Source organism: Peromyscus leucopus, chromosome 4, assembly GCF_004664715.2.
Source record: "Peromyscus leucopus breed LL Stock chromosome 4, UCI_PerLeu_2.1, whole genome shotgun sequence".
NCBI classification, from domain to species: Eukaryota; Metazoa; Chordata; class Mammalia; order Rodentia; family Cricetidae; genus Peromyscus; species Peromyscus leucopus.
In genome coordinates, this window is record NC_051066.1 from 15528193 (window position 1) to 15552822 (window position 24630).

Consider the following 24630-nt stretch of genomic DNA (forward strand, 5'->3'; position numbering starts at 1 on the left):
GAAGCAACACTGTCCTGCAAACTGTGTCCCTGGACTGCTTGCTTTTCTCTCCTACATGATATAGAGAGTTCGCCAAGGAGCGGGAGCGAGTAGAGAACCGTCGTGCCTTCCTGAAGCTCCGTAGGCAGCAGCAGATTGAGCGAGAACTGAACGGGTACTTGGAGTGGATCTTCAAGGCGGGTGAGTCTGTGTGAAAGTGGGCAGCTGCACTTCCGCTCCGTCCACTGTCCGCCCTGCTGCCGCCCCGGATTCCTGGGCTCTGGGATGGAGCGGTGAAAAAGGCTGATCTTAGTGCATTGCCATATGATAGTCGCAAACCCTCTGAGTAGAGGATCAGTCTAGGACCTGAGTACCCTGCTCTTGCCTTGCGTTTTTCTGTCATCCTTGCTCTGGGCACTGTAAACCTAAACTCTAACCTGCCTCCTCTGTCCCAGGTAAAGTAGCTCCCTCTGCATGGGCTTCTTTCCTCCATCTGGGAAACTCCCTTCATAGGGCTATCCCTCTCCTTGTCGGCAGTTTCCTCTTCCTTAGGGCTTTCCCTCTGCACCTGGGCTGTTCCCTCCATGTGGTCTACCCCCTCTGTGTAAACTGCTACCTCTGGGCTGCTCTTCCATGTGGGCTGATCTATCCATGCTGGTAGCTCCCTTCCATGTGGGCTGCTCCATTTGTGTGAGCTGCTCCTTCTGTGTGGGCTGCTGCCCTGCCTGAGGTCTTACAAATAGTCCACCAGTGGCAAAGTCACAGTTACAGCTGCTGTGTAGGAGGACCATTTGTAGGTTGGACATGGGATGGTGAGGTCTCTGGGCTCCCTGCTTGGGGCATGGTTTTGGGTGTTGGTAGAGGGCATGCAGTCATAGCCTGCTGATGTGGATGTATATAGAGGAGCAGGCAGGTGCTTCCAGACTACTTTTATAGGTTTTCCTGGGATGAGTCCCTTTTGGGGGATGGGTAGAAAGGCCCTGACCTGAGCTTTGCCCCTCACAGAGGAAGTCATGTTGGCCGAGGAGGACAAGAATGCTGAAGAGAAGTCCCCTTTGGATGGTAAGTGGTCTCAATAGCACTCCCCACACAGTAGGAACTCAGGTACCTGTTTCCCTGGGACATTGTGCCATGTTAGGCCCCTTTAGATCTGTCATAGTAACACATGGGCTGTAGAATCGGAGCAGCCTGGGCTTCTGACACATGCATACATTATCTTTTGTTGGAAGCTATGCTGGACAGTGCTGCTTCTAGAAGCTTCATGCCTGCAGGATTTGAGATGAGCTGTCTGTCTCTGGAGTTACGGTTATCCCTAAGGCCCCAGAAGACTCCAGGCACTGTCCAGAGCCCTTCGTAGAGTTGGGGGCCTCCACTACTGTTGGCGCCTGCTGTTGCCTGCATGGCCCGAGCCATGGGCAGGCTTAGGTTGAGTGAGACCAGACAGCATGGCATGCTGTCACCTCTGCAGGTCACCCCACTCTGAGCAAATCTGTACCTGCACCTCTGCATCCCTGGCCTGGCCCCAGATGATAGGTCTAAGTCTTCTTGGTGGTTATGCCTCCCTAGCGTCCTTGCTTTGGATAGAAGAGAAAGAGTGACCCTCAAGATTCCATGTCCTCTCCATGTGAGGAGTGAAGGGCTTAGGGTCAGGGTCAGGGAATTGCTTTGTCTCAGTGTCAAGACAGGAGATGAGATCACGTGGAGCGTTCTCAGGATCGATAGTGCCACACAGCCGAAAGACTCCCTGAGTGGGTCCCCGACGCTGCAGTTCACACTGGTCCCCACTACCCATTGTTTAAAGCAGTGTTGAAGAGGGCTGCCACCAAGAAGAGCCGAAACGACCTGATCCACGCGGAGGAGGGCGAGGACCGGTTTGTGGACCTCTGTGCTGTTGGTGAGTCTCGGGGATGGGGGTGGGGGAGGGGGGGGCTTCTGAGGCTTGAAGCCCTGACTGGATGCTCCTTCTGTCATCCGCCCAGGGTTCTTCCCTTTACGGTGCCTCAGCACTCCCTGAAGTGCCCTTCTGGGCGCCACTGCTTTTGGCTACACGACACCCTGTAGTCAGGACCCAGGGTGGAAGGCACAGAGGGTTTCTGCTTATCCTCCCTTGCTCCTCCCTTTCCTTGGCCTGGGCCTCTAACACCCTGACTCTGTGCCCTCCCTCTTACACAGTGAAACGAACCTGGTTGATTTTTCCTGCAGAGCTAGGCATTTTAGTTCCCTTAGTGCCCCAAATACCTGGCATTTCCCTACCAGAAGCCTTACTGTGCTCCCTTCTGCCAGGATGGTGCAGCCCTGGGTCTCCTGCAGCTGTGTGGGAGAGGCACAGACCCCACCAATGCCAAGGCCACACAGCAAACCCATCTGGCCTGCCTAGTCCTTCAGCGGTCTGAGTGTCCCAGAGTGAGGTCCCAGGTGGAGTCTGCTTCCTGCTTGTCGCTGTCTGCGCCTCTCTCCCTCTTCTGGCTGTCTCCTCAGCCATGCCATTTACTTTTTCTATTTTTCCTCGTAAGGAGAAATGTTGCCCTAAATTCCTGTGGCCATTTGTCTTTTCTTACCAGTGCCTTCGTCTCTACAGATGGGCTCCCCAGAGTGGGCTACGAGGATAGAGGTGTCTGCACTTTTGAGAATTCCAGAGTTAGTAGTATCTTTCATTAGCGACTCAGAAAGATATTTGCCTTCACCTCGGTGCATGTTCCTTTAAATTTTTTCCAGGTTTTTTGTTTGTTTTGTTTGAGATGTGATCTCTCTCTCTATAACCCTCACTGTCCTGGAAGTCACTGTGTAGACCAGGCTGGCCTTGAACTCACAGAGATTGACCTGCCTCTGCCTCCCAAGTGCTGGGATTAAAGGCTTGTGTTATCGTACACGGTCATTTCCCCCCAGTTTTGAGGCTAGTTGGGTGAGCACAAAGCAGCATTGGACTGGGACTGTAATTCTTGTTTGATTGACGCTGATAGTTTTGGTCCTTTTGTTGCCTGAAATGAGTATCCACTCATTTACTTTTCTGTTGACTTGTGTTCATTTTATAGTAGTGACAGGCAATGTGTGTTACAGATCTAAATCTAATTTTAAAAATTACAGTTATATTTACATAATTGTCTTTGATTATCATTTTACCTACATTCTGATTTTGTAAAATGACTTAGAATTTTTGAAAAACCTTTTTTACTGTGGCTTATATGCATTTAAAGACTATTAGAATTGTGTGGCTCCTGGTTGGTTGGTTGACCACACTTCACTGGATGGCTCCACACCCATGAATATATCGGCAGTACAGAGTGAACTTGGTGGACTATTTTTTTAAAAAGCAAATGAGGATATGAAGTTAGAAGGAGGTGGGGAGTGGGGGGTGGGTCTGGGAGGAGTTGGGGGAGGAACAGGAGGAGATATGATCAAGAGAAATTGTAAGAATTCCTCAAAGGAATTCTTAAAAATATTATACTAAAGAGAACACTGTAATTGTTTGTAGGTGAGATTAACTGAAGACCTGTGTGGTCCTAGAAAAATAGAGGGTGTTGGGAATGAACTTGGGCCAGTTTTGTAATTCATACTTTGTTAAGAAATCTGTTTTTTTTTTTGTTTCTGTAGAGTTGCATGTAGCATTCCCTTAATTAATTTAATCTCTTTTGTGTTTAGTCATTTGTGTGTTTTTTCACTCAATAAATATTTAGTAAATATCCATAATACTACAGGAGTTCTTTGAGGCATTTGAGCGTGGTGTTGGACAGATGATCGTGGTCCTTCATCTTTAGAGGGTCTGTTCAGCAAAGCATCAGATGAGACAATGATTATCACATGTGTAGCTCGTCAGAGGCAGCTGTGTTAGAAGGAAGAAAAATTCGGGAAGGGTAGACTCTCAAGGGTCTAGCTGTAGTGTTACAGTTTATGGCTCTAGGACAATATACCCTTGAGTAAGGAGCTGGAAAAGAATGAGAAAGAACCTTCTAGAAATAAGTATCCAGACCCTGAGACAAGAATGGTGCTAGCGTTCATGAGCAATATCAAAGGCTAAAGGTAGGCTAGCAAGGATTCCAGGTGGCCATCCTTGGTCTAAATCTGCTGTCTGGCTTTCACTGAAGCAGAAGCTGTGTCTCCTTGGGATGCTGAAGAGAAAATGAAATGGGAAAAGGTGCAAGCAGGGAAGCCAGTTTGTGAAGGCCAGGGTACAAATTAAACAGGAAGGATCCTAGGCCTGGTTTTGGGTAGTAGAGAAGGAGATGATAAATGCTTGGACTTCAGGCCGATTTGAAGACAGTCCAGTCAGGTGTGTCTGAGCATAGGAGAGCTCTCTCGGAAGCTCTGGGTTTTGTCTGAGGAACAGCAGGGATAGAGGAGCTCTGGTTAGGAGATGGGGCTGTGGGCTGCTGAGTCGGGGGCACAAAGGTTTGGTTTGTTGAGAGCACAGGGTATTGGAGATGTCTGTTGGAAGCCAGGCACAGGCCCACACTGGTGTGTGTGTGTGTGTGTGTGTGTGTGTGTGTGTGTGTGTGGGGTGTGTGTGTGTGTGTGTGTGTGTGTGTGTGTGTGTGTGTAGTGTGTGCAAGCTGCTCGTGGCTCTGCGGATGACACAGACTCTGGTCAGCACAGCTTTGCTGCTATTGGTCCCTAGTGCATCCTTTGGTTTCTTTTTTCTTTTTCCCTAATTAGGATCATACAGAATGACATATGATCATTATCATTATATCACATATTAACATGTATTAATGAATGTTAGAACCTGGACCTCCTGCAAGAACACTAAGCACTCTCAACCACTGAGCTTTCTCTCCAGTCCTATTTTCTTTAAAAAAGTAATTTATTTTATTTTATTTGCAGGAATGTTTTGCCTGCATATATATGTATATGCAACCGTGTGTGCCTACAGATAACTGTGAGTTACCACGTAGGTGCTGAGAACCAAACCTGGATCCTCTGCAAGAACAGCAAGTGCTCTTAACTGCTGAGCTATCTCTCTAGCCTCGTTCTAATTTTCTAAAAACACTTGTTTCATTTTTTCTCTCTTTCTTAATAATAAAGGCTTTTGGGTTGTGTGTCTTCCTTTCTATACAGCTTTGCTATAATGTATCCCTTTTTGTTGGCATCTATATCATATTCCTTATTTTCCTCTTTGAGCCAGAGGTTGTCTAGGAGTTTGCTTCTTAACTGGCAAGTAGGGGCAATATCTGGATGAGCTTCAATTTGATAAAATTATATCAGATAATGATTGGGGAATGAGGCCTATAAATCTCCTTAAGTTTATAAATTTTCAAATTAAGGCTTGTAACTAATCTTAATATTTCATTAGCATAAACAAAAAGTATATGTCCTGTAGCTGAGAGTTATCAAGCTTGTTAATTGAAATTGCTACTTCTTTGCTTTCTGTCTTGTAGGGCTGTCACTTTGGAGGGGTGCTGTTGGTGTTCCGGCTGCATGCTTTTTACCTTGTATTCTAGGGTTGTTTGTGAGACTGTAATCACGCTTTCCTCAGTTCTGTGTCGTCACACAGGGTCTGACCTTACTCCACTGGACACTTGGCTTCCTCCCTCCCTCACTCCCTCCCTCTCTCCCTCCTTCCTTCCTTCCTTTCTTTTTCTTGACAAGGTCTTACTCTGTAGCTCCTGCTGACCTGGCACTCACTGTCCAGTCCAGCCTGGTGTTGAACTCATGGTGGTCCTCCTGATCTGCCTCTTACCTACCAAGTGCTGGGATTATAGGCATGGTGCCTGGCCTTGACCTTGTCTGACGATACGCCACTGTTCTGTTCTTTTTATTGTTGCTATCAGTGTTTTGGATTGCATTTACCTGGTGATTTTTTTCTCTTTTATTCCTCTTTAGAATGTTGTCTTAGAGTTCTATTGCTGCAGTGAAGCACCATAACCAAAAGCAAGTTGGGTAGAGAAGGGTTGATTTGGCTTACACTTCCACATCGTAGTCTATCAGTGAAGAAAGTGGGACAGGAACTCAAACAGGGCAGGATCCTGGAGGCAGGAGCTGATGCAGAGGCCAAGGAGGGGTGCTGCTTACTGGCTGCTTGCTTAGCCTGCTTTCAAAACCCAGGACCTCCAGCCCAGGAATGGCACCACCCACAATGGGCTGGGCCCTCCCCCACCAATCACTAATTGAGAAAATGCCCTACAGGCAGATCTCATGGAAACATTCATTTTCTCAGTTGAGGGTCCCTCCTTTCAAGTAGCTTGTGTCAAGTTGACATAAGACCTGCCAGCACGTGTATCAAGTTCCTTTATAAAATGTATTTAACTGGCCTTAGCTTTCCCCTCAAGTCCTAGTCTTGTGGGCTAGTGTGATTTCTTTCCTTGTTCTTCGTGTTTATTATTTGTGTGACATTTCTGTGGTGTCTGGATCAGGTTGGTATATGTCATGTTCCCTGTTCCTTTGCCCATCTCTAGGTTCCAGTTCCGTTCCACAGATGGGCTTTTCCCTAACTTGCTCTCATAATTAGAACGGATATTCTATTCATTTTCCTTCTTTAACTTTGAGATGTTTCAGTCACTAAATTGTTTCCACTTACTCTGTCCCCCAAACCACTCTACTCTGTAGCCTGAAAACCCTGGTACTGGATGCTCTGGACGGTGTCCCACTTCTACTGTACAGTCATGGGCCTGGCCTGTGTTCAGGGCCTGAAGATCCCCCCATCCTTAATTGATCTGGCTAGATGCTCATCATGTTTGTCTCATGATATGAAATGCGTGGTTCTTAGGGGAATAGATAAGTGCATGAGCAGGGGCAAGCCAGACTAGAAGATTCAGTCATCAGTGACTTAGTTCCTGGCCTCTTTGCCCTGAGGCTACTTCTGGATGCCTGGGGAGGCAGAGTTGGATTTCTGCATTCTCCCAGAGCTCTCCTGATCACTCTGTCTCTTTACCGTGGGCTGTGTTGGGGAGTTTCCGTGTTCCCCACAGGGCCAACTTGATGTCTCATGTCGTGAGCCCCTCACTAGTCACTGGGATCTGAGTCATGTTCAGCTGGTCCCAGCTACAGTTCAGAGAAGGCAGACAGGAGGACCCTGGAGGGTTGAGACTTCCTATGCTTGTCTGGCATAAGTACTGATCCTCAGAGAATGATCCCCCAAGTCATATGAGGAACAGCTCACTCAAGTGTTAAAGAATCTATTAATGTTCTACAGTCAGTGTGTGGCTTTCCATTTCCTCAGGCCTCAGCTGCACTTAATCTTGTTATCTGCAGTGGGTATGGAGGAATAGGACCTAACTAAGTTCACTTTCTCCAGAGGGATCTGTGTGCCCAAAGTTGCCTGAGTCCTTCAGGAGAGCCCTGTCTGACCTAGTGAGACTCCATCCTGGCCTCTGCTGGCTGAGTATTCTTTCCTGATGGAGGCCCTCTTGTAACCACACTCTGTGGACCACTAAGCCCGCTCATCCCCTGAAGAGCTCCCATCTGGTGTGGGCACTGACAACCCCACAGTAGTCAAGTCACACACACGCATGGCACAGTTTTGGGAGTAGGATTCTAGGCTGTAGCTTCCTGAATTTCTGTGCTGAGCTCTGTGACTTGCCTCATAGGGTGAAGGTGCAGAGGCAGCCGAGTGAGAAGGAGTAGAGGTGGCGTCAGCTGTCAGCCTGACTTGGGCTCCCAGGGGAGGATGCAGGTCAGGGTTAGTGTATGTCATGCAGCAGCACGTCCTGGCCTCCAGGGTCTGTGTCCTAGGGTGGTGGTTTGATGTGTCAGGACTTTTCTGTTGGTTCTCCAGGCTCATGTTTTCCCCACTATTGGGTTCGGGTGGGAACCGAAGAACCTGCTTCCTGCTTTCTCAGTTGTTGAGGCTTGTACTTCTCTCATGAAGTCATGGTATCTTGTCACTTTTAGTTACTCCTGGGTGGTTGCTGTCTAAGCAGCTCATGTGTGTATGTTGTGGGGCATTTGTCTGCTTGCGTGTCTGATGTGTGGTGGCACAGGCTAGAACGGCCCCAGTGCTGGGTTAGGCCACAGATCGGCCTGCTGGGCGATTGTTCCTTGGTCCTCTGGTGCTTTCTCTTCTCAGTGCTTTCCTGTAATTCCTGGCTCTCTTGGCCTCATCGAGGGAACATTACTGAAGGAGAGTAGGCCTTTACAGGATCTGAATGTTTCTACCTATAGTCTGAGGCATTGTCTTTGAGAGCTAGACTGACCCAGTAAGGTGGGGCAGCCTTGCCAGAGACTGAGGGAGTGTTGGATCTTGAACAGACCAATGGGAGCTCTGCCACATGACAGATGATCCCAAAGCACAGCCAGGACCTTTGAAACCAAAGCTTGGATAATGAAGGGGGTAATGAAGGGGTAATGAAGCTGCTGAGTCTTGTCATCCTGTGAGCCCTATGAAGTCTTACCCATAGACAGACATCATTCCCCTCTGTTCCCATGGCATACTGGTCTCTTACTATAAAGAACAAATAAAACCCCCAAACAAAACAATTTTTTGAAAAGTATTTGTGTGTGCACAGGTCAGAGGACAGTTTGTGGGAGATAATTCACTCCTTTTACTGTGTGGGTCCTGGGGAGCCAATCTCAGGCTGTCAGCTTGAGGTCAGCCTTTGCCACTGAGCCATTTTACTGACCTTAGAAAAACACATTTCCTCATCTCTTTCTGTTTCCCTTTAGCTTGTAAGCCCTACAGAAAATGATGAATATTGTTTCCCATCAGCTCTGGTGCCAGTTGAATGAATGATACAGGAATGAATGAATGAAGGAACCTCTTTATTGCCTCAGAGGGAGGTTGTGTCTAATGCTGTGGCCATTTTGACAGGATATAAGGGCGTTTTTGACCTTTCCTCTGAAAGTTTAACCCCTGACAATTCTTGTCCAAACCTCTGATATTATTTTTCTGAAGAGCAAGCTCAGTGTGTGGACTGCCTCACTTTGGTGTGTAGGTGGCAGGTGTTCCAGGTTCCAAGGGAGCTCAATGGAAGGAGCTGCTCCTTTGGCTGCGGAGGTACTTTGGGCTTCAGATAGGAGAGTTGGGTCACTCCGTTCTGCTCTCTGTCTCCCTTGTCTGCTGAGCTGTTCCAGGCTGGTGTGTGTAACGGTAGCTTTTCTTCTTTACGACGAGGTCACCTGCTGACGAGGACATTTAGGCTGAGTGTTGGTCACTTGGGCAGTGTCAAGCCTGACTGGGGAGGGTCCTGTCCCTGACAGGCTCCTTGGCCTACTTATTAGCATCCCATGCTAGAAACAGGTACCCACTGGCTCTGAGGGTGTGCTTACGGGGCTGAGTTGTTCTTGGTGTATAAAATGCCTGCCCCAGCCCGTTGGTATGATGCTAGCATTGCTGCTGCTGCAAACTCGCCCCCAGCTGAAGCATTTGGATCTTCACAGAATGACCTTTGGAGAGTGGTGGGTGCAGGCGAATCTCAGCGTGTACTGGCATGGAGAATGAATACTCTTCTACTCTTATCAGAAGCTGTGTCTGCCTGCAGTCCCATGTCCTTGACAGAGACCCTGGGATGGTTAGGTTGGTGGCTTTCTGGTGACAGGGATCTTAGAAGCTTGTCTTTGCTTCTTGGTTATGACTTTGTGCTCTGTGTGGCTCTGCTCTGAGTTGAGGTCACAAAAACAGTTGGCACCTTTGGGAGCTCATACGAGATGGGTGGTGGAAAGTGTTCCATTTAGTAGTTGAGGCAAACACATGAGTAAAGTTAAAATCAAACCTGGTTCTTTTGGGGTCCTAAGAAAGGATGTCAGGAACTTTTTATGGGAGACTCTTAGGAGGAGTCTGGGATCCCTAATGGAGACCAGAACATGGTAGAAGGTAGAATGAGGAACTAGAACATGGGACAATGTAGAAGAGCCATTGGGCTGTGCCCAGCCTCATTGTCCCAGCCTCCTCTGAAGTGTCCTGAGGCAGCTCACTCCTGAGTGATCCTGTACTTGTGTCCTATAGACATTGAGCATTTGTTATCATTGGAACCGGTGCATCTCATGACCTTTCAATTTTTTATCCCTCTCCTGAGCTGTGGCCAGAGCAGGGCGGGGGTTGGGTAGGGTAGGGTGGTTCAGACCAAGTCCAGAAGGCTCAGAGGTGTGCTGCTGTCAGGCTTGGGCTAGAGGCCTGGTGAGAGGAGCCTGAGCTAAACCTTCTCTTCTCTGCCTTCTAGACTTTGCAGAGTTTGTTTTCCTGGGTCTCTTTCTCACAGAGATGTCCCTGAAGATGTATGGCCTAGGGCCCAGGAGCTACTTTAGGTCTTCCTTCAACTGCTTTGACTTTGGGGTGAGTAAGATGCCTCACTAAGTCCCTTCTGTTGAGTGAGTCTGAGATGTGCACAGCCCCGTCCCCTGTATATACTCAGAGTGGGCTGAGCTCTGTGACCCTGTGTGGGCCAGAAAGGCTGCTGGAGACTGGGAGGTAATAAGAGTTGTAGAGGGAGGCCTGTCCTAGCTCTACCTAGTGTGTCAACAGCTGCTTTCCTGAAGGATATATGCTCTTTCCTCCTCGATCCTATGTGTAGATTGACAACTGGGGCCAGGCTCTGTAGCTCCTTCTGTACCCGAGACCTTGTCTCTTAGCAACTCAATTTTCCCAGTAGAGTTTGGGGACTGTGGTCCAGCATCCTACCATCCTGCAGTCTGGCCTGGACTAGTTCTGAGAAAGAACCCTGCTAGACTTGCCTTTTTGGAGAGTGTGTGGTAGGACTGGCCTGGTCTCTTCCTAACCTCTATGGGTCAGAGAGGCCTCAGTGAGAGCTGTTGCTATGGCTCCCCCTGAGAGTGGGGCCACGTAATAGAGCATGCAGGGTGTGCTTAGCCCAGGATTGGTCCTGTTGGCACCTGCCGAGGTGATGAGTGGAGGCCCACAGCCGTGTGTAAGACTTGGAATTCTGGAAGCAAACGGAGGGGGATTTGGCCAGATGGACAGAAACTTCAGCATAGAGTGAAGTTTTCTCTTCTCAGGCTCAGGTGTGCAGTTCTTGAAGTCCTCAGTCCGCTGGCATGTGAAACTATGACAAGTGACCATTTCCACAGCCAGGATCCTACCTCACAGCAGCAGCAGGCTAGGGTAACTGTCACAGGCGTTTCTCTTCAGAAAAGGGCCTACAGGAAGCACAGAGGAGCCGCAGGCACAGAGAGGGGATGGTGCTGGTGTCGCAGCTGCTTACAGCCTGGCTGTCCACGGGGCTCTGACCTCTATCCCTGGAGCTCTTTCTGTGAGAAGTACATATTTGCAGCTGGACAATGTTCTCAACCTGTCCCTGTCAGTAGGGTTTTGGGAATCAAAAGACCTATTAAAAAACCTCTGGAGGCCAGAGGTGTCAAATGTCCCCAGAGCTGGAGTTGCAAGTGGTTGTGAGCCATCCAGTGTGGGTCCTGGGAAGCAAGCTCAGCTTCTCTTCAAGATCAGTATGTGCGCTTAGCTGCTGAGCATTCTCTCTCACCCCAGAGACTAGTTTTGTTTTGTATTGCCTTGGTCCTTTTCAGTCAACCAGGTATGCCTCTACATGCATTCCTTTTAAGGGCATATTGGGCATTTGAGGGTATTTTTATGGATATATTAGAAACCTTCTTGGAGTTTACTCCATTAGATAAAAACCAACTCCTACAGAACAGGTCCTTTTCTCATGTTTCCTTGAGATACATTAAGGTTAACATCCTTTAGTGTCCTGGGGCACTTACCATCTCAGGAGTGAGTATGGATCATACCCCAGTCTCTTACTTCATCACCACAGAGTTAGTAGTGCACCCCAATGTCTTACCTCCTCAGTACAGAGTTGGTAGTGCACCCCAATGTCTTATTACCTCAAGACTAGGTGGAAAGTGCACTCTAACCTTCTAACTCCTTTACAGCTGGCCTGGGAGGCACACCCTAACCAGGACCATGTTGGGAGTCACGCTTTGATTTTCTTGTCAGAACTGCCTTTAACCTTTTCCAGATCCAAATGGAAGTCATGGTGGTATTCTTGGAATCATCTTTAGACCATGCTCTTTCGCAATGTTGGCACCTTTTGGTATCTGGAAAGGTTGGGCATTTTCTGAACCAACAGGTCCTGGCTCCCTTCTGTTGATTGTTCTTGCCTTTTACGTTTGGCCTAAGCAGAAACAGAGTCCAGGCGGTCCTGTAGCACTTGACTTGAAAATCTCCAGAGCAAATTATACCTCACAGTTTATTGAGCTCATTTTCTGCTCTTCCCACATCTGCAGGCAACAGTGTGGCCAGACATCTTGCCAGGGGATCATGGCACACACCTTCTCTTGTTGTCTACAAGATGTTCCTTGTGTTCTTTAGGTCCTGGTGGGCAGTGTTCCCAGTGTCCAGGGCATCTTATGCTTTCACTGACAGGCTACTCGGTGCTTGTTCTCTGGCTCCAAAACTACTACTACTGTTGCGTTTCATTACAACATTGCACTACTCTGTTTCTAAAACCCATGCTGGTGTTTCCTGCTTGGAAACAAATTATCTTGATGGTGAGTGGCTTAAAGCAATAAACACATGTTGCCTCACCATGTCTGAGAGTGACAGATTCTACTGTGACCCACTTGAATGCCTCTGGCTCAACCTCTAAAGAGGTCTTAAGTTATCCCAGTTTCATCTGGGTATAGAGAATTCACTCCAGGCTCATCTTGAGGCTGTTGACCAGGCTCAGTTCACTGCCCAGCCTGCCACAAGCTCTGTTCCTAGTCACCTGAGTGCTTCCACAGGCTACTAGAATGTTATTACAGTGGTCTATCAGGGGATTTGGGAAGATGAGTCTAGAGCGCCAAGATAGACCCATGGTATTTATGGCTTGTGCAACATTCTCTGGGTTACCAAGCCCCTGTAAAACATCCCCTAGTGGACAGGAGGTAGGGTGGGTATTTACTGGGAGAGGCAGCCACACCAGTGCACACGCGAGGACATGTGCATGCGTTTGTCAGTTTTGTCCATATATGCATGTGTGTCCAGGTACATATGTGCCCTGTGTTGATGCTGTCTGTTTCAGGTGATTGTGGGGAGTATCTTTGAAGTAGTCTGGGCTGCCATCAAACCAGGAACCTCCTTTGGAATCAGTGTGCTGCGGGCTCTCCGATTGCTGAGGATTTTCAAAGTCACAAAGTATGTCATCTATGTGCTCCCTGTGGGGGAATGGACAGAAGCCACACGTGAGGCTGGATGGGGATGGATGGTGTCTGGAACCTTATGCTGTAGCTTGCTGCCTTAAATGCAACACACATGGGGACTATCATGGCAAGAGCCTTTGGACCTTCGGGCATCTTTAGGGTTGTCCCCTCCGCCCACAGTGCTACTGTCATTTTCCTGGTTCTCCTGGTCATTTGTCGTAGTTCTATACCATTTCCTCTTAAAGCTACCAGCTTTATCTTCCAGGCCTTCAATTTTTTTTTAAAGGATACAACTAGAGGTCATCATATTAAGTGAGGAGAATATGTTGGAGTCAGAAAGACACATATTGTATGTTTTCTCTCATTTATGGGTCCCACACAGACAACATCAAAACAGAGAGAGACAAGGCTGTCTGGAGGGAGGAAGGAAAGGAGTTGGAGAGAGTGAGGGGTGACTGTGGCAAAAAAGTACACGACATATTTGAAAGAGAATGTCTTTATGAATATATGCTAATAAAAGTAAAAGAAAACAAGTTCTCAGATTTTTTCCCATAGTCCTGTCTCAGGTTTGCCCACCCACTGTGCAGAGGGTAGGTGGCCTTGGCCCTTGCCTCATGGCAGCCAGCCTAGTGCCTACATGGCTCCTTTGCCCAGGCTGGATTTCTCCACTCTCTTGATCCCAGCTTTGGTAATTATGATGGTGACAAGACTCTGTTTTTAGTTCCATTTCACATAAATCTTAACTCTGGAAGAAAGTTGTTTCATTTGTCTGTGAGGAGCCTGGAGCCCAGGGAGGTTGATGTGAGGTTGAGCGTAGGGCCGAGACCCCTCTGCTTCCTGTCAGAGATGCAGGAGGGGAGGAGCAGGAGGGGAGGAGCAGGAGGGGAGGACCCCCTCCATGGTGGTCTTAGCAGTTGCAGAGGCTGGGTGGGCTGAGCTTGTTCTGTGTTTCAGAGGTCCTGTGCCTCGTGCTGTCCCAGTGACTGTGGTACCAAAGCTGTTGATGCTGAGCCCCTGCGGCACATGGGCCTATGGTTCCTTCCATGTAGACTGAAGTTCTGCTAGTCCTTTCCAACTGTTTTAAATCTCTAATCCAAACCTTTTGAGGACAGAGATGCACGAACAAGAAGAGGCTTATGCAGGAATTCTGTCCAGTTAGGTTTACAAATATGCTAAGCATGTCCTTTGACCTGTCCTCAGTCTTCCTTGAGCACCTGTGGGGGCCGGTAAGAGAGGCTCCAGAAAAATGCCTTTTACCCAAGTCTTGGGTCTTCAGATCCCCCCCAAGGACGTCAGTGACCCTTGTCCTGAGGTAGATTGGTTCTTTGCAGGCCAGAAGGCTGGACCCTTAATGAGTATTCTAATACTCCCGAGTCTATTCATGTTTCTTATAAGAGAGGCTGTGGAGGGTGTCTTGGCCCCTGACATGGGACCCGGAGGAAGGAGAGTGCATCAGAGTTCCCAGAAGCCCCTAAGAGGGTGAGCACAGGGAGGCTGGCATCTGTTCTGCTGTCCCTCGTTCCTGGGTCAGGGTGTCAGAATAGCACTGCACAGGTGCAGAGGCTGGTGACATCGCTCCCTGGGGGAAGGCTGAAGGCCCCTCGGAGGAACATTCTAGAGACCAGGATGGCAATTGGAGCTGTCACTCAGCAGCAGAATCATCGGCAGAGATGGGCCCTGCATGCCATGAAGACTGGCTGTGAATGAAGGAGTCATATTTTCTCTTCAAGGAGTGTGGTGAAAGGGGCCTTAGGAAATACCAGGCCAGCCATAGCTTGGGTGGCCGATTGAATACTGGGGTGGTGAAGGAGCTAGAGCAGCAGTTCTCAATCTGTGACCCTTTCACGGGGTCGCCTAAGACCATCAAAAGCACACATATTTACATGATGAGTCGTAACAGTAGCAGAATTATAGTTAGGAAGTAGCAATGAGACTAATGGTGTGGTTAGGAGTCACCACATGAGGAACTGTGTTAAAGGGTTGCAGCATTAGGAAGGTTGAGAACCACCGAGCTAGAGGGTTGGGAATCGGAAGTCTGTGTTTGGGCCTGGCCACCTGACAGGCAGTGGTATCTTCTGTTAAGGAGAATGGTGCAGTTGGGGAGAGTGGATGAGTCCAGCACACAGTCACGTGTCTGCTGTTGCTCCCCATGGCTGGATTGAGGGTCCAGGATCATGGGTTTTGGTTCCTGGAGAGATGCATGCTTCATGTGTAGGCTGAGGCTTAGCTTGAATACAGGGAGCCTGGATGAATGTGAATGAGCACTGGGGTGGCCCAGCAAGGCTTCAGCCATCCTTCCTGCCTGACAGGTATTGGAATTCCCTGAGGAACCTGGTGGTATCCCTCCTCAATTCCATGAAGTCCATCATCAGCCTCCTCTTCCTGCTTTTCCTCTTCATTGTGGTCTTCGCTCTGTTGGGGATGCAGCTGTTTGGGGGACAGTAAGTAGCCAGGAGTAGGAGGGCAGGCCAGGGCCCCTGGGGAGGCAGAGCTCAGAGCAGACACTGCCACCCCGGGCCTTTCCCACCTGTCTCCTTCCTGAAGGTCCTCCAATAGGGCTGAGGATACTGAGACACCAGAATTGAGCATGTTGATGTCAAGGGCCTGGTCCCCTGGCTCCTGATGGGACTTGTTCTACTCAAGACTTCTCTTTCCCTCAGGTTCAACTTTCAAGATGAGACCCCGACCACCAATTTTGATACCTTTCCAGCTGCCATCCTCACTGTCTTTCAGGTGAGGCTTCTTGCTCTCTCATCTCCTCCAGGAGCTAGGAAGGAGTTACTGAAATTAGAGGTCCCATGATTAAACATAACTACACAACAAAGATAAGGCTCGGTAGGTCCTGGGTCTGGGTGTCGAAGGGAAGGTGGGTTGCCAATCTGGGGGGCAGATGAAGCTCCCTTGGGTGTCTGTCTTCATGAGCTACCACTACATCAAGTTATTAGCTCTAAGGCATGAAACCACTTGTTTTCTATCCTCAGAACAAAACCAAAGCTCTTCCTGAACTTCTCCTGTGGGGTATCCTGGGCCATCCCAGTGGCCTCCTGTTCTCTTTTATTCTGGTATATGTGCCTACCAGTGCCCCACTGGAAAGCCACAGCTGTGGGCCCATTGTCTGTTTGATGGGGGCCTCATTGGCTCAAGTGATCACCTCCTCTCTTGGATGGTTTCATTTTGGGTGCTCTTGGTTGTATGCTTTCTCCTTCGATAACAGGCCTTCTAATGCTGCCAGAACTGGCCTCACTGGTCATGTAGCATCCTGTGTATGTGTTCCATGATTCCTGCTTGGATACCCTGTCTGAGACAGGACAGGACAGCAGGACAGGACAGAATGAGCTGCCAGCCTGTCAAGATAACTCTTGAGAGGGAAACTGACAGGCTGAATGGGGCTTGGTTCAGATCTTGGCCTCTGAAGAGGCTGAGCTAAGCCCAGAGCTGAGCCCTCCTGTGTGGAAGAGCCTTTGCTCCCCACTCAGAGGGAGGGCATGTTGACAACAGCTGATCTAAACCCAGTCAACAACTGGCTAAGAGAGTAGTTTAGTCCTGGGATTTCTATTCCTGCCCCATCCTTGGATTCCAAGTGCTACTGTCCTTCCTCCATTTCTCTCACAGGTACCTGGGAAGGTATTTTGGATTGCTAACAGGTCAGTGGCTTCCAGAATTTGAGCCCCTAGTGTGGGATAGGGCCTGTCAGCCTCTGGAGACAAAGAATGTTGCTCCAGCCTGGGTCCTTGCAGAGTATGTTGTGTCTGCTTGGGGAGTAGATACTCACGATGGGAAGGAGAGCTTCTTCATCTGGTTCATGGGTCTAGGGTGCTGGGGTACCAAGGAAGGGAAGCTTGGAGAACCACATCCCAAGGCCTACACCGAGCAAGCATGTCAAGAGAACAGGCCTTGACCAAGGCCCAGGGGTTTGGAGGCCAGGTTAGAGGGCCCTATAAGCAAGCAGGTTTTGACAGGTTCTGTCCAGTGGTATGGCTCCAGACCATGGTGGGTGACAGGCTTATTGTGACTCTGCTTTTTGTGTTTGTTGCCAGCAAGGAACTAAGCGTAATGGGGGCACAGTTAGGAGGACTGGTTCTTTTTGTCTAAAGAGTTCTGACTGGACCTCTGCTCTAGTTTGCTTTCTGGGGCTGTGATAAACACAATCGCCAAAAGCAGCTGGAGAGGAAAGGGTTTATTTGGCTTACACTTCCATGTCTCAGTCCATCACTGAGGGAAGTCAGGGTAAGAGCAAAGACAGGAGCCATGGAGGAGAACTCCTCCTAGTTTGCTTTCAGTCTCTGAAGCAGAAGGTAGTGGTCAGCTGCCTTTCTTAGAACTCCCAGGACCACCGGCCCAGAGGTGACACCACCCACAGTGGGCTGGGACCTCCCACACCAATCAGCAACAGGGAAATGCCACACAGACCAATGTGATGAAGGCATTTCCTTGATTGAGGTTCAAGCTGACGGAAACTAATCATCACGACCTCACATACCTTCTGCTCTGAGCACAGGAACAGGACAGTAGCAGAGTATTTGAGTCCATTGCATCAGTGGTGTGCACACATGGCTAGGAACTGAGTGCTGGAGGAGGCCAGAGATGTTGACAGGCCAGCCTCTCTTTAAGGGAGACCCTGCCTCTGGATTAGGATCAAAGTGTGGGTGGGAGGGTGCAAAGGAAGAAGAAAATACAAATCTTCCAATTTTCTCGTGAGGTCATGCAAATTAAATACTGTGAAACACTGGTACCCTAGAAGGGGACCAGCACCCACAGTTGGGAGGTGAGACGATTTTCAAAGAAAAGGGAACAGAGCAGGTGCACCCGATTCTGGGCCGAGTCAAGGGACAAAGGAAGAACCCTCAAAAATCCCCAAATTGAGGGAAAGCATCTAAGTCAAAGAATAAGAACTAAGCAGCAATCCTAGACACTAAAGCTGTAGCAATTCAAGTTAAAAATGTAGGTAGACAGCACTCTGGACACTGTCGAAGGGATGGTGGACGGCTGAGTTAGAAAGAGTAAGATGCTCAGCTGAGTGTAGCCTGGAAACAAGGGGTTCATGCATTGTATGTGATGGGCTTGGAGATCAGAGGGACTGGGTAGGGATGCAGCTGAGTGGTAGAGATTTTGTCTAGCATGCACTGACCCCGAGTTCAATTCTGGAAACTACAGAAGGAAACAAATAAAAGAGAGGAGTGGCCATTCTAAGCAGATTCAGAGTACATGTGTTCATAGAGTGGAGTGAAGAGTACATCTAGACTGAGACATATGACAGTGCAGAAGACCACATCCTAAGGGCTTCCCTAGAATAATGCTTCATACAAAGAGACAACTCTTCTGATGGCTGTTTCATGAGTGATAGATACCAGGCCATGGAAAGCAACTTGGGAATATTGGGGTGCAGTGTCAGAGCCCAGAATCCCGAGTCTTAGAGCTGTCAATGTGAGGGAGGAGCAGAGTGTCCTTTAGGACTGTCCCAGTGGTGGCTGAAAGCACTTCAGATGCCCATTAAGGAGAAAAAGTACATTGACCTGAGAAGAAATAGGAGGCCTGGGTTACTTCTGACCAATGCCATCAAGTTAAGATAGCTCTGTAAAGAAATCCTCCTAAATATTTAGAGGTTATTGCAATTCTGTGTGGACTACAGAGAATATATAAGTTCCTTACTCATTTGTTGAGGCTAAAATGTCATGGATAGGAAATACTAAATGAGGATAATATGAGGGAAAAAATGTATGTCATGATCACAAACAGAGGCTAAAACATCCAGAAGAAAAAAACTGAGGAGTCAAATCTAGGCACACTTAAACTTGTCTACATAAACTTGGTGTGGTTGCTCATATGTATAATTCTAGCATTCAGGAGGGTGAGGCATGAGGATTGTGAGTTTGAGGCCAGCCTGGACTGTATAGCAAGGAGTGCCCCCCAAAAAAGGTAAAACAGAATCATAATATAGTAAGGAACACAAGAAAAAATCATCTTTATAAATAACTCACTTTTTTTTGAGAATACAAGATAACTTAATGTTAGGGAGTCCTTGAATGTGACTCATAATGTTATCTCAGGTATTGGAACATGAGACAAAGTACATCTGGCAGGGTGAAGAGACAGGTGTGTGAAATTCTAGCAGATTATGCTAGTATCGGCAGCCTAGGTACAGTAGAATAAGAAAAAAAAAAAACCAAAATTTAAGATTTGTTTAGAATTGACAATTAAGGAAAATACTCATTAAAAATAAAACACATGTGCTGCCGTTGCATGTGACATGGATAAGCTAGTTAGTCATATCGAAGAACATGAGACTGGGCTGCTGAGATGGCAGACTGGGTAAGAGCACTTGCCATGCAAGCCTGAAAACCTAAATTCAACTCCCAAGACTTACATGAAGTTAGAAGGAAAGAATTAACTGAACAAATCTGCTCTCTAACCTCCACATGTATACCTAAACATGCACATGCCCCCTCCTCCACAGGTACACCTCAGCATGCACATGCCCCCTCCTCCACAGGTACACCTGAGCATGCACATGCCCCCTCCTCCACAGGTACACCTCAGCATGCACATGCCCCTCCTCCACAGGTACACCTCAGCATGCACATGCCCCTCCTCTACACATACACCTCAGCATGCACATGCCCCCTCCTCCACAGGTACACCTCAGCATGCACATGCCCCCTCCTCCACAGGTACACCTCAGCATGCACATGCCCCTCCTCCACAGGTACACCTCAGCATGCACATGCCCCTCCTCCACAGGTACACCTCAGCATGCACATGCCCCTCCTCCACAGGTACACCTCAGCATGCACATGCCCCTCCTCCACAGGTACACCTCAGCATGCACATGCCCCTCCTCCACAGGTACACCTCAGCATGCACATGCCCCCTCCTCTACACATACACCTGAGCATGCACATGCCCCCTCCTCCACAGGTACACCTCAGCATGCACATGCCCTCCTCCACAGGTACACCTCAGCATGCACATGCCCCTCCTCTACACATACACCTGAGCATGCACATGCCCCCTCCTCCACAGGTACACCTCAGCATGCACATGCCCCCTCCTCCACAGGTACACCTCAGCATGCACATGCCCCCTCCTCTACACATACACCTGAGCATGCACATGCCCCCTCCTCCACAGGTACACCTCAGCATGCACATGCCCCCTCCTCCACAGGTACACCCCAGCATGCACATGCCCCTTCCTCCACATGTACACCCCAGCATGCACATGCCCCCTCCTCCACATGTACACCTGAGCATGTACATCCCCCCTCCTCCACATGTACACCCCAGCATGCACATGCCCCCTCTTCCACAGGTACACCTCAGCATGCACATGCCCCCTTCACCTCCTACTCTCTCACATGCTAATAATGAATTTAAAAATGAAAAAAAATAAGCAGGATTTCTGCATTGTACCTGGTATGAAAAATAAGCAAACCTAAAATTTTAGAGCCCATGTGAATGCCATGTCATTAACTAAAGGCAGGAAAGGCATTAAAGAAAATATAAACACAGCATAAAGGCAGTGATCAACCAGTTTGATTATGTAACAATAAGTTTCTGTGTATTGGACGATACCATCAAAATATCTCCCTAGTGTCAGCAAATAGCAAAGGATTAGTTTCTAGAATGTATTGAAAACACTTATAAATCAAAAGAAAAGATGCTGTAGTAGGAGAGGGCTAAGATAAAGACCAATGACAGGTAAGGAAGGCCTGGTGAATAAGCTAGAAAAATAAGCTTTTACTGCATCCAGGGAGATGCAAATTAAACCCACAGTGACCATCCTTCCCATTTAGCCAAAATTAAGAAATCTTACATCAGAATTTAGAGTGGATGTGGCTTTTAGAGCCTCGATGTGCTAATGGTGAGTGGTTAAAGTCGTGCTGGACAGTGATTTCCTAACGTCCTGTGAAACCCATGGATCAAGCGAGTCCCATGCTAGCTGTGCTGCCCTGCTCAGGTGTACAGATGTGTGTAAGGCAGCTCAGCAGCACCAGCTGTCGTGATGAGACCAGAACATCAGAGTACTCATCATGTAGAGACTGTGTAAGAACCAGGAAAACAATTGACCTAGAACTAAATGTGTTGTGGGGCGTTTACCCACCACCCCCACAGTTCCCCAGAGTTTTCTTGAGTGCAATCAGCAGGAAATATTAGATAGAAGGATTTATTGCGGAGAATATCGCGGAGATAAACAGATAGAAAATAAAGGATAGCCTCGAGAGGGCCTGGAACCTATTCCAACGGGCCCCGACTGTCTCTGGCCCAGGGTTTTTATAAAGACGCCAAGGGGTGGAGCAAAAGACCTCCTTCCCCAGCACAGCCAAGTGCAGACCATCTCAGACACCTGCACTCAGGCCGGTGGTCCTGATCATCCGCTATTCGGACCTGCTGGGTAAAGCCACGAGGAACCCGAGAACAGGCTCCCACAATGTGTCAGCATGGATGCATCTCACAAATGTAATTTTGAGCAGAACATACCAAGTTTCAGGGTAATTTTATATTGTTATACACTATTGTATGCTGTGTAGAAGAAGCGTTCATGAGAAGATAAGCACCAAAGTCAGGAAATTGTGTAACTGGTGGGGAGGAACAAAACTGGCGAGGCCCATCGAGAGACTTCGGCCTTATTTGGATATCTACTTTTATTTTAAAATAATAAAAATTATTTTAAATTATGTGTATGTATATCTCTATATGGGTATATGTGAGTGTGAATGCCCACAGAAGCCAGAAGGGGAGAACTGGAGTTTACAGGCAGTTAAGTATTGTGAAATGGTTTCTGTTTAAAATGTTACATAATTGGGGGTTAGAAAGATGGTTTAGGAGTTCCAAGGAATCTAACAGATGGTTATGAACCACCATGTGGGTGCTGGGAATTGAACTTGGGTCTTCTGCAAGAGCAACAAGTATTCTAAACTGCTGATCCATCTATCCAGTATGAAATTTATAATCTCAAATGCAGTGATCAAAATCTAAGTTTTATACTTTAATGAGTAATAATTAAGAAAAAGATTTTTGAAATCCCTATATTTTATGGCAGCTTTTAGCCAATAAATTCAAAAACTTTGATGAAGCATACATTTTAACAAGAAAACAGTAATTACTTAATTTGACTTAAAAAGAAAGCAAAAGAGCTGGGCACTGCCTTTCTGCTTCTTGCCCTGAGCCTGTTAGCTATAAGTTGAGTTTTATATGGCCTTCAAGGAACAGGTGACAGTTAGCAGAAGCAAGACATTTCAAGGAAAACAATTTGTCCATGGCGTCAGTGTGTTTTGACACCATGGCCACAGTAACAGTGCAAGTCAAGCAGAACAGGCCAGAAAGTGAGGTCTGGAGTGAGGCCCTGCGGTCTTGCCTGTCTCAGCTGCCAGCTTGGGCCCAGCATCAGACACGCATGATGTGGATGGGAAACATCCAAGAGTGACCAAGACTCATGAGGGAGCCTCAGGACTGCTTGGGCGGCTCCAGTTATGGTGGTGACGGCATGTGTACAGATAAGATGTTACAAGTAAAATATGGTGTTTAGGGACTTGCTTTCCATGAAGAGAAAATGGGTTCTATGAGAAATATAACTCTGAACTCAATGGGGAAGGCTGGGGTGTTAAAAACATGGGTCTGGAGAAATGGACTCCATTAAGAAAAAACAGGATAACCATCCCCATAATACATAAGATTCCATATGGGTTAGAAAGTTAGAAACTTATGTGAAAAATCATACTTTGCAATGATCAATAGAATATCTGACCAGAACAAAGCATGGGAAGGGGTCAGGGCAAGGGCAGGGAGAGAACTCATGACCGTTGGGACAAGGGAGCTGCCTAGGATCCGACTCAGACTGGAACTGTCCGTGCTGCTTCTACTTTTCAAAATAGATAAATGAATGAATGAATGAAAGAAAGTAGAGACCATAGTTCACTGGTGGAGCAAAGATTGCACATACCAGTCTGTGAGAGTGGACCTACGTGGCCAGAGGTGGCAGGAACCTAGAGAGTCGTGTGACATTGAGCAGCTTGTTTCCTTCTCTGACCCTTGCTCTCTATAGTGAAACAATAGTGTGGCCAGGGTGGTCCCAGATGGCTTCACCTTCCTGTGTCACCACCCTCTGTTGCCTGGTCCTTTGGAATTCCTGTTCTAAAGATACACTGCCCATTGATGTATGTGTGTCCTGATTCAAGTCTATGTTTGTGTGTGTACATAGACATGTGTACATCTGTGCTGTGTACTCTTGGGTGTGATGCTGATGTATTCTATGTTTTCCTCCTGTAGATCCTGACAGGAGAGGACTGGAATGCAGTAATGTATCATGGGATTGAGTCACAAGGTGGAGTCAGCAAAGGCATGTTTTCTTCCTTTTACTTCATCGTCTTGACGTTGTTTGGAAACTGTATCCTTCTTGGGGCTAAGTACAAGTGGTTCATATTCAGCACTCTTCCTGTGGCCACCTCATGGCTTCTTCCAGAAGGGCTGGGGTATTCTAAGCAGTTCATTTTTAGAATGTGGGTGATGCGCTTCCCCGGGATGCCGGAGCACTGAGTATGGAGGCACCGTATGGGGAAGGGGTGTCTAGAGGTTGGGGTGGGTCATATAGTTACTGGGGACTCAGGAGACACTGAATAATCTTGGAGTCCTTATAAGAAGGTGTGGCTATGGAATGGGTGTGGAAGAAGACTTTCTTCCTCGTTAAGTTTAATGGAGTAAGTTTTGGCACTGGACTTAAAGTAAACCTCCCTGCCGGAAATAGAAGGTTGCAGAGCTTGACTCCCACCTTTGCTTCAGGCCAGAGATAGGCCTGCAAGGCAGGGGAGAGTGGGGATGTCCACCCTCTGGACCAAGGCAGACCCAGCAGCGCCGCCCAGGGACAGCGTGGGGAGAGAACTGGGGCCAAGAAGAATCCACATGGCTCACCATGCCTGCCGGGGTGAGGGCTAGAGGACACAGGTGTGAATGTGGTTTGAATGCCCTTGAGACAAGAAATGGAGCCTCAGCAGGGTTAGGGTTAGTATCTTCTGTGGAATGCAGCTGGGTATCAGACCTCTGAGATTATAAAGCTGGGGTCCTGGCCTTCGCTAATAGGTTTGGGTTGGGGTCTGAGAATGTGTCTTATACCAGATTCACAAGCAGGACCTGATAGGCTGGTCTAGGAGCCACATTTAGAGAATGTGGTAGAACGTTGTGGAGCCCAGAAACAAGTTGTAAGCTGGAGCCAAACATGTATAGATACTCTGCAAAGGGGATTCTTTTCTAGCCCAGGATTGGTGTCCATCTTCTCTAATGAGGCTGCGTGAGGCCTGGAGAGCAAGTGTGGCCCTGGTGTCAGAGAGGGCAGGGGACTGCAGTGTTAGCCTCACACTGGGACAAAGCAGTGACAAGTCACAGCCGTTGTGTTAGTCAGGGTTCTCTAGGGTGACAGGATTTATAGAATGAATCTTTCTCCAGAATGACTTACAGGCTGTGGTCCAGCTAGTTCAACAATGGCTGCCTATGAGCAGAAAGTTCAAGAACCCAGCAGTTGTTCAGTCTATGAGGCTGGAAGTCTCAGCTGGTCTTCAGTAGATGCCAGAATCCCGAGGAAGTAGGCTCCAATGCCAGTGAAGGGGGGGACTTGCTACAAGGCGAGAGTAAGCAGGCA

General features: G+C 48.1%; 1 protein-coding gene across 1 annotated transcript in view; it reads left to right on the top strand.

The window, feature by feature from the left end:
* Positions 1-24630, top strand: part of Cacna1b (calcium voltage-gated channel subunit alpha1 B) — a 161911-nt gene that overhangs the window by 50021 nt on the left and 87260 nt on the right. Inside the window, exons 8-17 of the mRNA XM_028868647.2 lie at positions 65-180; positions 985-1041; positions 1784-1892; positions 2541-2616; positions 7979-8036; positions 10041-10180; positions 12885-12997; positions 15312-15443; positions 15663-15735; positions 23268-23385. Of these exons, the coding sequence (XP_028724480.1) occupies positions 65-180; positions 985-1041; positions 1784-1892; positions 2541-2616; positions 7979-8036; positions 10041-10180; positions 12885-12997; positions 15312-15443; positions 15663-15735; positions 23268-23385 (992 nt within the window). The remainder of the gene's footprint in view (positions 1-64; positions 181-984; positions 1042-1783; positions 1893-2540; positions 2617-7978; positions 8037-10040; positions 10181-12884; positions 12998-15311; positions 15444-15662; positions 15736-23267; positions 23386-24630) is intronic.